This window comes from Bos taurus, chromosome 18 (assembly GCF_002263795.3).
Source record: "Bos taurus isolate L1 Dominette 01449 registration number 42190680 breed Hereford chromosome 18, ARS-UCD2.0, whole genome shotgun sequence".
NCBI lineage: Eukaryota > Metazoa > Chordata > Mammalia > Artiodactyla > Bovidae > Bos > Bos taurus.
Genome location: NC_037345.1, coordinates 48614272 through 48629056, shown reverse-complemented (window position 1 = coordinate 48629056; position 14785 = coordinate 48614272). Strand labels below are relative to the sequence as shown.

The 14785-nt window shown below is 50.5% G+C and overlaps 2 protein-coding genes and 1 non-coding gene across 3 annotated transcripts; 2 read left to right on the top strand and 1 right to left on the bottom strand.

The window, feature by feature from the left end:
• The first annotated feature begins 1540 nt into the window (after nucleotides 1-1540).
• CCER2 (coiled-coil glutamate rich protein 2) lies at nucleotides 1541-3997 on the top strand. Its single transcript, NM_001195092.1, has 5 exons — nucleotides 1541-1633; nucleotides 1886-1926; nucleotides 2078-2165; nucleotides 2508-3016; nucleotides 3659-3997. The coding sequence occupies exons 1-5, from the start codon at nucleotides 1561-1563 to the stop codon at nucleotides 3746-3748; spliced, it is 801 nt and encodes a 266-aa protein (NP_001182021.1). The 5' UTR covers nucleotides 1541-1560; the 3' UTR covers nucleotides 3749-3997.
• Nucleotides 3998-4086: 89 nt separating this feature from the next.
• Nucleotides 4087-14710, bottom strand: NFKBIB (NFKB inhibitor beta). Its single transcript, NM_001075872.1, is given in 6 exon segments — nucleotides 4087-4229; nucleotides 4979-5242; nucleotides 5333-5421; nucleotides 6244-6577; nucleotides 6659-6764; nucleotides 14468-14710. Coding segments are annotated over 6 exon segments (1068 nt in total). The 5' UTR covers nucleotides 14647-14710; the 3' UTR covers nucleotides 4087-4133.
• TRNAG-UCC (transfer RNA glycine (anticodon UCC)) lies at nucleotides 12145-12217 on the top strand. The gene has a single exon. It is a non-coding gene; the product is annotated as a tRNA-Gly (tRNA).
• Nucleotides 14711-14785: the final 75 nt, after the last annotated feature.

Genomic DNA, 14785 nt, shown 5'->3' with positions numbered 1-14785 from the left:
CCAACTCAGGCACTTGCTCGACTCTTTCCTATCCTAGCTGTTCTTCCCCCTAAATCTTGTGAGATTGCCTGCATTTTATCCTTCAGGTCTTAGCCCAAATGTCACCTCCTCAGAGAGGGCTCCCCTGACTAGCCTGGCCAAAAACCCCAGGCTGTAGCTGCCATGCTCCTGTGATGTGCCACAGCCATTTCCTCCTTGCCCCCCCCCTTTTTTTTTTTTAATATTTTTTGACTGTGTCGGATCTTGGTTGCAGTGCGGAGGCTTCTGCCTAGGTGTGGTACGCAGGCTCCAGAGCACAAGGGCTCAGTTGCCCCATGGCATGTGGGATCTTAGTTCCCTGATCAGTAATCAAACCCACACCCCTTGCATTGGAACATTAGAAGGCAGATTTTTTTTTAATTCGGCAGCCTCTGGTCTTAGTTGCAGCGTTGATCTTACTTCCAGCATGCAGGATCTTTCATCGTGGTGCGCGGATTCCCCAGTTGTAGCCCAGGTGGACTTCAGAAGTTGCCTCGAAGGCTTGGTTGGCCCCGGGGCATGTGGGACTTAGTTCCCCGACCAGGGGTCAAACCCGTGTCCCCTGCATTGCAAGACGGGTTCTTAACCGCTGGACCACCATGGAAGTCCCTCCTCCTTCCTTGAGTGTTGTCTGTCTTCCCCTCTCAAATGTCCACTCCAAGAGGCCAGGGAGGTTTGCCCGTAGCCTCATTCTCTGTTGTAGCCCCAGTGTCTAGAAGAGGACTGGACATATAGTGTGTGTCCAAGAAAAATTACTGGGATGAAGGAGCCCGGGCCCGTGTAGTTCTCCATGCCAGGCACTGCCCAAGCTAATATGTATGTGCATCACTTTAATCTTCCCCATCAGCTGTGGAATAGGTTGTCACCAGCCCCGTTTCACAAGTGAGTTAACAGGTTGGATGAAGCAGTTGTCCCAGGGCTGCACTGCTGGTAGCAGAGGAGCTGCAACTCAGGTGGGGCCCAGTTACAACTCTGAGGAAGTAGGTTTATGAGACCTGCTTTCCAGAAGGCAAGGCATTGCCTGAGGATGGTCTGTAACCTCCCAGCGGGGCCTTAAGCTCATGCTAACATGTCCACTTCTATGTGACCCTGTGGGCTATAGCCAGCTTCTGTCCATGGGATTCTCCAGGCAAGAATACTGAAGTGAGTAGCCATTCCCTTCTCCAGGGGATCTTCCTGACCCAGGGATTGAACCCGGGTCTCCTGCATTGCAGGCAGATTCTTTACTGTCTGAGCCACCAGGGAAGCCCCAGTCAGACCCTGTTTATGTGGGAAGAGAAGCCCTCACCTTCCAAGCAGGCATTCAGGGGCTGGAAGCTGGAGAGGAGGGTGCAGGGCAGTGGGCCCCCATGAATAATTGAGGGTCTCAGACAGGTCTCTCTCTGCCCCACAGCTGTTGCCCTGCCTCAGGCGGCGAGGGGGAGGCGGTGACATCACTTCCTCCCCTGTGGGGGCTACTCAACGGGGGAGGGCAGGTGCGGGTTATAAGGAGCTGCCACCCCGGCCACACAGCGCCAAGGACCCTGGTCTGGACGCCCAACCATGCAGCGCCAAGGGTCCACCATGCTGCTCTTGCTGTTGCTGCCTGCTCTGCTGGCGCTGCTGCTGGGGGCTGGTGAGTGCCAGAGATCAGGGCAAACTCAGCAGCCAGCTGGGGGAGCAGGGACTCAGGTGACCAGGAATGGGGACAGTGCACCCAGTGGGGCCAGACTAGAGCTTTCCTGACTGAGCTTCCAAGTAGAGCCAGTGCCCCTGGCAGGTGGCTGGGGGAGTGGACTTGTGGGTACCGGGACGACCTTGGAACTGGAATCAGCACCAGGGACAGTGCCCAGGGTCCGAGCCCAGCACCCACCTCCTTCCCCCACAGCCACTGCAGCTCCCCTGGCACCCAGACCCTCCAAGGAGGAGGTAAGGACTGTGGCCTTTCACCCCACCTCATCTCCCTGGGACCCCAGCCCCCTCCACCATCTCCATCTCCCTTCCAACCCTCCTACGTTCTCATTCTCCCCATCTGCATTGCCCTCAATCTCCCCTCTGACCCTTCATCCTTCACCCCCAGCTGACGCGCTGTCTGGCAGAGGTGGTCACAGAAGTGCTGACGCTGGGCCAGGTGAGGCGAGGCCCCTGCCTGGCTCTCCTCCACAGAGGTAAGGGGGGCTCAAGCTCCAGTTCCTCTTAGGAGCCCCCGCCCCACCAGGGGTCTGCCCAGGGCTGCCTCGAGGCAGTGGCATCCCCTTCTCATCCCAGCGCCACTGTCTGGACTGGCATGGCACCGTTAAGCATGTCCAGACTGAAGGAGCCTGGCCCACAGCCCCACCCTTGGGGCTCCCTGCAAGGGTACAGGATGGGGGCAGAGTGTCTCCCGGTACTGACCCTCTTCTCCCAGGTGTGGGCTGTCACCTGGGGGACCTCGGGCACCCCACCCCCCGGAACTCCTCTAGGTCTGTCTCCTGATTAGCTGCACAGAGAACATCCCCTCTTTCCATCAGAAATGTGTGAGACAGAGCCCTATGGCTGTCGGTCCACTGAAGATAATGGCCTACTGCTTGGGGATTTTAAAAAGCCAGAGGCTGGGAAGATGAGGTCTAGTCAGGAGGTGAGGGACGAGGAAGAGGAGGAGGAGGCAGCAGAAAGGACCCACAAGTCTGAGGTGCGGGAACAGGCTGTCCGTGAGCAGCTCCACAGCCGGCTCCACCAGGACCACGAAGAGGAGAAAGAGGAAGAAAAGAAGAGGGGGCCCGTGGAGACCTTGGAGGGCCTGTGGAAGAAGCGTCTGGAGGGCGGCAGGGGCCCCCAGAAGCAGGTGGCAGAGCAGGCCAGCGATGAGGAGACGGCCCAGTTCGAGGCAGAGGAGAAGGGAGTGCAGGTGCTGGGCGAGGGCCGCAGCCTGTGGCAGGGGGTCGAGGCGGGCGGAGAGAGACGTGAGGACCGCCACCACTCCCGCCAGCCAGAAGCCGAGCCCCAGCAGGAGGAGAAGGAAGAGGCTTCAGACAGGCAGGTGAGTGGAGGCGGCAATGGGGGAGCAGGGTAGACCAGATGTCAGTGGACATCCTTCCAAGTAGTCACCAACAGCAACATCCACCATGAATAGGCTGACACAAGGAGTAGGTAGCAACACCTAAGCGGGGCCTTCACCTGACCAGGAGGGCTTCCATGCCTACTCCCCATACAGCAACCAAGAAGCCACCCTTATTGCCCAGAAGCGCCAGAGTTAGCTACCATTGCTGGTCTGTGACCAGTGTGTTGGCCCCATGAAAAGTAGCGGCTGTGCCCAGTTCACTGGGCCATAGGCGGACACCACTGGTGGGTCGTGGAGAGTAGAGCTGTCACCACGATCAACAGCAGTGACAGAAATGGCCCTCACCTCACAGATGGGTCATGGCATCCAAGGTGAGCGCCTGTGCTAGCCCTCCGTCTGCCGCACTGGCTATGGCAGACACCGTGGGCCTCACCGCTGGCCATGTTAGCCCACGTGACTCTTCCAGGGTCAACCAGCGGGGTCACCATTGTAGTCCACGATGACCAAGGAGACCGCTGCGGTTGCCACTGTGTGAACTGACCTGGCCCACGTTTGTGGACAACCACTGAGGTGGCCTGCCTTTGAAGGTGGGTGCTGAGACCCCATTTCTGTTGCCACCAGGGGCACGATGTGGAGCGGCTGGAGCACATGAGCGATGAGCTGAAGAAGGCGACGGAGATGCTGCGAGAGGAGCTCAGGAGGGGGGGCTGACCCCTGACCTCACGTCCTCCTCCTCCCACACACCCCATACAGCTTAGTACCGCTGACCCCCAACCTATCACCCCACCCTGCTCCCCAACCAGCAGGAGTGGGGAGAAGGGTGTGCCTTGAAACCAGGCCTGAGGGGCCAAGTCTGAGCTGGGTGGAGGGGCTGGGCTCCGCCTGACTCAGGACACAGCCCAGATGCCCTAACCCGTTCCAACCCCCGACCCCGAGTGAATAAAGCACAGAGAAAACCAAGGCTGATGGCATCGCACTTGATTTTAGAGGGACAGGGGCTCAGGAACCACCTGGAGGCCTGGGAAGGCGACTGCTGATCTAGTCACTGGTTATCGGAACTGACATTTTATTAAATTGGAAACTATTAACAGTTAAGTCAGATGGGGTCGTCAGGGAGCGGTTTTGACGCTGGGGTGGGAGGTAGCTGGTTGGGGCTCCGGCCACTGTGGACTACGATGTCATCGTATTCATCCTGGGGGCAGAGGGGCCAGGCAGAGGGGCTCAGGCAGCTGCCACCTTGCCCACTGCCCAAGTTCCCCCACCCACCGTGGGAACCGGGTGCTGCGTCGAAGCCCGAGGTCCCCGCTCCTAAGTCTAAATCCCACCTCCTAGTTCTCTCACCACCTCTTCCAAGGTCACCTGTGTTCTCCCGGCCCGCAGCCTCGCCAGTCCTTCAGCCGCCGCAGGAGGGTCTCCCCCTCTGCCCCACTTCCCTCTCCCTTTACCCAAATTCCTCAACCCCTGCCAGTCAGCGACAACCCCTGCCCACAGTCATGTCTCGCTGACTGGGCTCTCCAAGGAAGCCCCTTCACCACTGGCTGAGGTCGTTCCCCACTGCTGCCAGTGTTCGAATCACTGCTGCCCAAGGTCACCTTCCCACAGCCTGCGTTCTCCCGCTCTTGCTCCCCGAAAAAAATCTCCTGCAGCCATCCTCTGCTGCCTATGTTTACCAACCACTACGACCGAGGTTTTATCTCTCTCTCCGCTTGAGTTCTGCCTCTGCCACTGCCTTCACTTCTCACCGGCTGGTGCCTGAGCTCTCCCCACCACCCCTGTCCAGGTCTCCCCTGATACTGCCTGCATGGCTGCCTGAGCTCTCTAATCAGAGCAGCCCCAACATCAGCGGGTCTCAGTGAGCTGCACAATGTCTCCTCTCCCCCTTCCACCTGCCCGCTTTTACCCTGGCCCCCCAGCTGGGCTGCCCGCTCTCTCCTGACTCACGCCCTCATCCCCGCTCTCGCTGTCGCTGCTGCTGCTGCTGCTGCAGGGGCCAGGCTTGTCCTCGTCCTCGGGCTCTGGGGCTCCATGAGCACGGAGGAGGCGGGCGAGGATGGCGTTGGGCCGGAGCATGGCACTACCGAGTGGGGTGCGGCCACCATACATGCGGACGGCGGGGTCAGCACCGGCCTTCAGGAGAAGCTCCAGTACGTCAGCTGCTTGGGCCTCCACAGCCAAGTGCAGGGGGCTCCGGCCACAGGTGGGCTCCTGAGGGGTGCAGCAGAGAGGTCACTGGGGCCCTGCCCCACGCGGGGACGACCTCCCACCCTGCCACATCTTCTCCGTAGGGCAGCTCACGGGTTTGTTGAGGTCGGCTCCTGCCTCCTGGAGCAGTCGGACCATCTCTGCGTCTTTGTGGATGACAGCCACGTGGAGTGGGGTGTGGCCTAGGGACAGAGTGACCGACGTCAGATGATGGAGGGGTGGGGACTGGGCCCCCAATGCCACTATCTTCAGGGAAGGTTTGGTGACCTGAGGTTGATGGAGTTTGGGTCTGACTTCTGCATTCCTGGGTATATCAAAGAGGCCCTGTATCCCAAATCCCTAAGTCTCAGGTGATCTGGAACTTGCTGGCAGTGCCAATGCCTGGGTTGTGAGGTTGTCTGGAGGCTAGGGGTGAAGAGCCCAGGGGCTTCGGACAGGGGACCTGAGTCTTTGGTCTTACTTCACAAAGAATCAGGTCCCCAAATTCCTGGGTCCATGTCCTTGAGGGGTGAGGTGGTCCCTGAACCCTGGGTCCTCACCTTCCACCTGTGGTGGGGGTCTGGTGCCAAGTATTAAATAGTTGGGCTTAGAGACGGGGTAGCTAAGACTCTGATGCGAGGGCCCTGGGTAGACAGAATCTATTTTCCCATGAGGTCTGGCTGAAGACGGCTGAATCTATTTTCCCATGAGGTCTGGCTGAAGACGGCTGTCCCTGAACCCCGATATCAGCCTCTGGGAACCTGAGTCGCCAGAGTTTCAGAGGGCCTTGCCTTTGAGTTCCCTTGTCCCAGGTGGGCTGGGGCCTGTGGTTCTCAATAACCTGGGGCTGAGCAGGCGTCCTTGGTCCTGATGCCTGGGTCCCTTGAGTAGTATTATTATTACTGGGATTATTTCCCAAGCAGCCAAGCTCTGCATCAGGAGAGCTGAGCCCAGAGCCAGCTGAACCCAGCTGCCCTCGCTCTTCTTGGGAGCCTGGGCCCTTCATGGTGACTGGGGACCCTCACCCTCATAGTCTTCAGCCTCCAGCTGCAGTTTCCAGTCCTCTTCACTCTCATCCTCTTCTTTCTCCACATCAGGTTCAGAGTACAGGGCAATAGGGGTGTGGTCGGTGTCAGGGGTATGGTCAGAGCCCTGAGCGAGGTAGGTTTTGGGGGCTCCCCTGGGGCGCTGGGGGCGAGGCTGGAGCAGCACGCGAGCACAGGTGTGGGCCCCCACGCGGCAGGCCAGGTGCAGCGCCGTGTGGCCTCCACGCTCCGCCACCAGCAAACTGGAGCCTGCTGCATACAACTTCTCTACCGCGGACGCCTCCTCCAGGATGGCGGCCAGGTGCAGGGCCGTCTGCAGGAGCAGAAGGCAGGGATGAGGGGCCATACTGAGAATCCTGGCCCCCAAGCCCTACGCTGTCCACGGGCGGCTCACCTGGCCCAAGTCATTCTGCAGGTCCAGGTACTCGGTACCAGCTGCAAAGCCTAGAAGGAAGTCCAGGAAGGGCTCATGCTGATGAATCACCGCCAAGTGCAGTGCCCTGAGGACAAGGACCAGGGTCAGAAGGCAGAGGTCAAGTATTCTTTTTATGGTTTGCTTGCTTTCATTTCCAAGGTAAACCATTCAATAACACGGTAATCCAAGCCTATGCTCCAACCAGTAACGCTGAAGAAGCTGAAGTTGAACGGTTCTATGAAGACCTACAAGACCTTTTAGAACTAATACCCAAAAAAGATGTCTTTTTCATTGTAGGGGACTGGAATGCATAAGTAGGAAGTCAAGAAACACCTGGAGTAACAGGCACATTTGGCCTTGGAATACGGAATGAAGCAGGGCAAAGACTAATAAGAGTTTTGCCAAGAAAACGCACTGGTCATAACAAACACCCTCTTCCAACAACACAAGAGAAGACTCTACACATAGACATTAGCAAATGGTCAACACCAAAATCAGACTGATTATATTCTTTGCAGCCAAAGATGGAGAAGCTCTATACGGTCAGCAAAAACAAGACCAGGAGCTGACTGTGGCTCAGATCATGAACTCCTTATTACCAAATTCAGACTTAAATTGAAGAAAGTAGGGAAAACCACTAGACCATTCAGGTATGACCTAAATCAAATCCCTTATGATTATACAGTGGAAGTGAGAAATAGATTTAAGGGACTAGATCTGATAGACAGAGTGCCTAATGAACTATGGATGGAAGTTCATGACATTATACAGGAGACAGGGATCAAGACCATCCCCATGGAAAAGAAATGCAAAAAAGCAAAATGGCTGTCTGAGGAGGCCTTACAAATAGCTGTGAAATGAAGAGAAGCGAAAAGCAAAGGAGAAAAGAAAAGATATAAGCATCCAAATGCAGAGTTCCAAAGAATAGCAAGGAGAGATAAGAAAGCCTTCCTCAGTGATCAATGCAAAGAAATAGAGGAAAACAATAGAATGGGAAAAACTAGAGATCTCTTCAAGAATATTAGAGATACCAAGGGAACATTTCATGCAAAGATGGGCTCGATAAAGGACAGAAATGGTATGGACCTAACAGAAGCAGAAGATATTAAAAGAGGTGGCAAGAATACACAGAAGAACTGTACAAAAAAGAGCTTCATGACCCAGATAATCACGATGGTGTGATCACTCACCTAGAGCCAGATATCCTGGAATGTGAAGTCAAGTGGGCCTTAGAAAGCATCACTACGAACAAAGCTAGCGGAGGTGACGGAATTCCAGTTGAGCCATTTCAAGTCCTGAAAGATGATGCTGTGAAAGTGCTGCACTCAATATGCCAGCAAATTTGGAAAACTCAGCAGTGGCCACAAGACTGGAAAAGGTCAGTTTTCATTCCAATCCCAAAGAAAGGCAATGCCAAAGCATGCTCAAACTACTGCACAATTGCACTCATCTCACATGCTAGTAAAGTAATGCTCAAAATTCTCCAAGCTAGGCTTCAGCAATATGTGAACTGTGAACTTCCAGATGTTCAAGCTGGTTTTAGAAAAGGCAGAGGAACCAGAGATCAAATTGCCAACATCCGCTGGATCATGGAAAAAGCAAGAGAGTTCCAGAAAAACATCTACTTCTGCTTTATTGACTATGCCAAAGCCTTTGTGTGGATCACAATAAACTGTGGAAAATTCTGAAAGAGATGGGAATACCAGACCACCTGACCTGCCTCTTGAGAAACCTGTATGCAGGTCAGGAAGCAACAGTTAGAACTGGCCATGGAACAACAGACTGGTTCCAAACAGGAAAAGGAGTACGTCAAGGCTGTATATTGTCACCCTGCTTATTTAACTTCTATGCAGAGTACATCATGAGAAACACTGGAGTGGAAGAAACACAAGCTGGAATCAAGATTGCCGGGAGAAATATCAATCACCTCAGATATGCAGATGACACCACCCTTATGGCAGAAAGTAAAGAGGAACTCAAACGCCTCTTGATGAAAGTGAAAGAGGACAGTGAAAAAGTTGACTTAAAGCTCAACATTCAGAAAACAAAGATCATGGCATCTGGTCCCATCACTTCATGGGAAATAGATGGGGAAACAGTGGAAACAATGTCAGACTTCATTTTGCGGGGCTCCAAAATCACTGCAGATGGTGATTGCAGCCAGGAAATTAAAAGATGTTTACTCCTTGGAAGGAAAGTTATGACTAACCTAGATAGCATATTCAAAAGCAGAGACATTACTTTGCCAACAAAGGTCCATCTAGTCAAGCTTTGGTTTTTCCAGTGGTCATGTATGAATGTGAGTGTTGGACTATGAAGAAAGCTGAGTGCCGAAGAATTGATGCTTTTGAACTGTGGTGTTGGAGAAGACTCTTGAGAGTCCCTTGGACTACAAGGAGGTCCAACCAGTCCATCCTAAAGGAGATCAGTCCTGGGTGTTCATTGGAAGGACTGATGCTAAAGCTGAAACTCCAATACTTTGGCCACCTCATGCGAAGAGTTGACTTACTGGAAAAGACCCTGATGCTGGGAGGGATTGCGGGCAGGAGGAGAAGGGGACAAGAGGATGAGATGGCTGGATGGCATCACAGACTCTATGGACATGAGTTTAGTAGGCTCCGGGAGTTGGTGATGGACAGGGAGGCCTGGCGTGCTGCGATTCATAGGGTAGCAAAGAGTCGGACACGACTGAACAACTGAACTGAACTGAACTGGGTTTTGTTTTTTTGGTGGGTGGAGGGGTTGTTTGTTTGTTTTCCTTCTTATGAGGACAAGCACTCTTGCATTCATTCCTTCAACAAACGTGGAGGGCCCACTGTGTGAAGCATGATGACCCACAGCTCTAGAACCAGCTGTCAGGAATCTGGAAGGGTCAGGTCAGAGTTAATTCAGCAAATTTATTTAATCAATGTGTTTTTTTGTTTTGCTTTGGTTTGGTTTGGTATTTTTGGTTTCTTTGGTGTTTTATTTCATTTTTTGTTTTTGGCTGCACTGTGCGGCATGTGGGATCTTAGGTCCCTAACCAGAGATGGAATCCTCGCCCCCTGCAGTGGAAGCAAGGAGTCTTAACCACTGGACCACCAGGGAAGTCTCCAATGTTTACTAAGTAGGACTTCTACTCCCTCCCAGGAAGAAGTAGCATGGACCAGGTTTCATGCCCGTCTCAAATCGAAGAAAAAGATCAGACACAGGGACTTCCCTGGTGGTCCAGCGGCTAAGACTCCGTGCTCCCAATGCAGGGGGCTCGGGTTCGATCGCTGATCAGGGAGCTAGATCCCACACGCTGCAACTAAGACCTGGTGCAGGCAAATAAATAAATATTTTAAAAAATAACAAAAAACACTACAGCACCTAAAACGAAAAATATGCTGGATGGCATTAACAACAGGTTACATGTTGCAGAAAATAGATTAGCAAACTTCAGGAGTTCACAACAGCAACTGTCCAGAATGAAACAAAAAAAACAAAGAGAAATATTTAAAAATGGAAAGAACGTCAGTGAGCCATGGGATATATCTGTATATAAGCAGCCCAATATACCTGTAACTGAAGGAAGCATGGGGCTTCCCCAGCGGCTCAGCGGTAAAGAATCTGCCTGCCAATGCGGGAGTCGCAGAAGACACAAGTTTGATCCCTGGGTCAGAAGATCCCCTGGAGGAGGGCATGGCACCCCACTCCAGTGTTCTTGCCTGGAGAATCCCATGGACAGAGGAGCCTGGTGGGCTACAGTCCACAGGGTTGCAAAGAGGCGGATACAGCGAGAGCAACTTCACACACACACACACACACACACACACACCAGGGCCCAACATGGAAACTCTGTTCGAAACCAACAATAAAGACAAATACCTTCAAAGCAGCCAGAGGAAAAGATACCTTAAGTACAGAAGAATAAAAATAAGCATGACAGCAGATTTCACAAAGGAAATAATGCAAGAGAACACAGCGGAGCCACTTCTTTAAAGTACTCAAAGACAGGCTGTCAACCTAGAATTCTTTAACTCAGCCAAAATATGTTTCAAAGACGGAGACAAAATTACATGCTTTCAACTACACAGAAGTTAGCGGAACTCATCACCACCCGACCCACATCACTAGAAACGTCCAAGGACACTTGTAAGCAAAAAGGAAGATGACATCAAACAAAAACATGGAAAACCAAAGAGTAAAGAACACTGAAAACAGTCACTATATGGATAAGTACATAAGATTTTTTCTTTCTCAATATGTAAATCTTCTATCTTTTGATAGGTCTTAAAAAGAAATGAGTGTTTAAGCAAAAATAACAACGTCTGAAGTTTAGAATACATGGATAAAGGAAGTCTATGACAACAACACACTAAAGGCCAGGAAGAGACAAATGGAAACACACAATTCTAAGGTTCTTTTATGTCATGAGAAGGAGCATAACAGCACGTAAAGGTGGCACATAATAAAGCTAAAGTGGGGACTTCCCTGGTGGTCCAGTGGTTAAGAATCTGCCGCACCAATGCAGGGGACGCAGGTTCGATCCCTGGTTGGGGAGCGTGTACTAAGCCCACGGGCCACTATAAGCCCTAAAGCAGGAGTCAGCAAACATTTTCTGTAAAGGGCCAGATAAATAATTCAGGCTTAGTGGATGCTATGGTCTGTCTATTACTATTCAGCTGTGCTGTTAGGATACAAAAGCAGCCATTGATATGTATTGATAAATGAATGGGCGGCACGGCTGGATTCTAACAGAACTTACTTTATGGAGTCTAAAATTTGGATTTCATGTAATTTTCACTTGCCATGAAACGTTCTTCTTTTGACTTTGCTCCAACCGGTTAAAAAGGTAAAAAACCATTCTTAGCTCACAGCCATACAAAAGCTGGCGGCTGGCGGGATTTTGCCTGGAGACCAGTTTGCCAACCTATCTTTCACAGCAACCACTAAAATAAAAAATAATGAGTAAAAGGTAACAAGCTGAAAAAAGAAATGCAATGGAACAAAATTTGCTCATTCCAAAAGGCAGAAAAAAAAGGTAAACAAAGGAGAGATAAGCAGAAAACTAATAACGAGATGACAGACGTAACCATATCAATAATTAATTAAATACAAATAGTCTAAACACTCCAATTGAAAGGTAGACACTGGACTTCCCTGGTGGTCTAGTGGTTAAGAATCCACCTGCCAACGCACTGGCAGTCAGGGGGCATGGGTTTGATCCCTGGTCTGGGAAGATTCCATGTGCTGTGGGGCAACTAACGCCATATGCCACAGCTGCCCGTGTGCTCTAGAGCCCGTGCTCCCCAACAAGAGAGACCAGCACCGTGCGAAGCCTGCACAGCACAGCTGAGAGCAGACGCCACTCGCCACAACTAGACAAAGCCTGTGCGCAGCAACCAAGACCCAGTGCAGCCAAAAATAAACAGCTAAATAAACACAAATGTTCAAAAAGGGAGAAGCTGTCAGACTGGATGAAAAAGCAAAACCTAGGGTCTTCCCTGATGGTTCAGTGGTTAAGACGTTGCACTTCCAATGCAGAGGGCCAGGGTTCAATCCCTGGTCAGGGAACAAGATCCCACATGCTGCAACTAGGAGCCGATGCAGCCAAATAAATTAAAAATAAATATTAAAAAAAGAAAAAAAAAAGAAAAACCTAACTATATGATGCCTATAAGTAACAGCTTTTCAAATAAATTTAAAAGTAGGTTAAGAATAAAAAGATGGAAAAAGATATACCATGCTAACGCCTGTCAGTCAAAAGAAAGAAGGAGTTTTTTAAAATGAGAGTAGATTTCAGAGCAAGGAATATTACCCAGGATAGTGAAGATTATTTCACAATGATAAAGAGGTCAGTTCAGGAAGAGGACACAATAAACCAAAAACATTTGCACCCTTTATAACAGAGCATCCAATCACATGAAGGAAAACCTGATAAAACAACAAGGAAATCCACAATTATTATTGAAGATTTCAATATCCCACTCTCAATAACTGAGATCAAATAGACAGAAATTACCGGCAAGGATATAGTAGACTTGAAAAAGAGAAGAACCAAAGAAACCAGCACAGGACGTACTGGTGGTCTAGTGCCCAAGAATCCACCTGCCAAGGGAACACAGGCTCAATGTTTAATCCGGGAAGACCCCACATGCCTCGGGGAAACTAAGCCAATGCACAGCAACTACTGCGCCTGTGCCCTAGAGACACTGCTCCGCAACCAGAGAAGCCACCAAAATGAGAAGCCCTCACACGGCAACTAGAGGAGCCCCGGCTCACCGGAACTAGAGAAAGTCCGTGGGCAACAAGAAAGACGCAGCACAGCCAAAAATAAATAAATAAAAGTTTTAGAAAAGAAACCCACACAACCTCTAACTGACATCTGAAGAACTACACTGAACGACAAGATAACGGACATTCTTTTCAACTGCACGCACGATAGAATTTAACTAAAAACCAATAAAAGGAAGGTATTTGGAATATCTGGAAACTAAATAACATACTCCTAAATAATCTACCGCCCAAAGAAGAAATCAAAGGAGAAATTAGAAACTATCCTGAATTAAGTGGAAATGAAAGCACAGCACATTAGAATTGATGAGATACAGCTAAAGCACTACTTTGGGAAATTTACATGAAACCTATATTAGAAAAATAGGAAGGTCTCAAATCAATGACCTCAGCTTTCACCTTAAGAGACTGGAAAAAGAACAAAAATAAACTCAAAGTAAGCAGAAGAAAGTAAATAACGAAAGTCAAAACTGAGATAAACACAACAGAAAGCAAAAAAAGAGAGAGAAAATAAATGAAACCACAGCTGGTTCTTTGAGAAGATCGGTGTTTCTTGAGTGCCTCCTATGGGTCAGGCACTGTTCTGTCACTGGGGCTATAACAGTAAACACAACAGACAAAAACCCCAGGTACATTCCCTCAATTAGGTCTTTATGACATTGTTCCTTCTACCTGGAATGTTCTCCCCAGATAATCTACTTATCTCATTCTTTCCTGCTTTATTTTTCACCAAGGAAATTACTGTCTTCTGACAAACCATTTTTTTCCTTTCATTTTTCTGTTTCTTCTCTCTTTCCTTCTCTCTCTTTCTTACTTTGTGTCTATACGGCTTTCTGTTTCTTTCTTTCCTTCTCTTTCTTTTTTGTTCCTCCCACCGTTCCTTTCTTCCTTTCTGTCAGTCTGTCTGCCCTTCCATTTATAGACTCCCACACTAGAATGTAAGCTCCACAAGGCATAAGTTGTGCTTTCTTCACTGCCTTATCACCAGCATCTACAACTGGGCCTGAAACGTTGTAGGTGCTAGATAAATACTTGTTTAACAGATGAATCCTTGCTGTCACAGAGTTTACATTTTCTCTTTCAGTGTAGGATTCGAAGATCAGTGCTCAGAAAGTGGGACCTTAGAGTCAAAAGCCAAATGTTAATTTTGGAAATCAAAATTTAAAGCTCCTAAATTAGGAGCTAAGGATCAAAGATCATATTTGGAGGTGAGATGTCAGAAGGAGCCTGTGAGCTATAGTTTTAAGATAGGTCTCAGGACTGGGGTCAGGAAGCTCAAATTGAGCTTTGAATGTGGAATCAATCAATGGATGTGAAACTCTGAGGACCAGAGTTTCAGAAAGGACGGGGTTATGATAAAAACTAGTTTGGAAACTGATTTTATCAAGGGTTAGACTTGGGGGTTAGAGGTCAGAGTAAGCATTAGAAGACAGATTTAGGATTAAGAGGTTGGAAAATCAGTATCAGGGACTAACAGGGAATCAGATGTGGGATCCTAAGGCTCGGTGGGGCAGGCTAAGGTTCACTCACGTGTCGCCATCCTCAGTGACGTAGCCGAAAACGAGGGGCGCCCACGACAGCCCCGGGCCCAGCTCCGCGCCTAGCCCAGGTCCTCCGGGGGCCGCCGCGTCCGGACCCAGAGAGCCCAGGCCGCTGTCGCACCATTCATCGGCGTCCGCAGCTTTCCCCAAACACGCGACCCCGGCCATAGCCCCCAAAGCCTCAGGGGACCCCAGCGGCTGCCCGCCAGTCGCTGGGCTCTGCCTGGAATTCTGATGCTTCCGCCCTGCTGGGAATTCCCCAACACTGCCCCCGGACTCATCCAATCAGAGTCGGCTAAATAGTAAG

Coding starts and splice junctions, on each gene's coding strand:
- CCER2 (NM_001195092.1), top strand. CDS start 1,561: ATGCAGCGCCAAGGGTCCACCATGCTGCTCTTGCTGTTGCTGCCTGCT. Junction 1,927..2,077: donor CCAGACCCTCCAAGGAGGAG/GTAAGGACTGTG, acceptor CTTCACCCCCAG/CTGACGCGCTGTCTGGCAGA. Junction 2,166..2,507: donor CCTGGCTCTCCTCCACAGAG/GTAAGGGGGGCT, acceptor TCTTTCCATCAG/AAATGTGTGAGACAGAGCCC.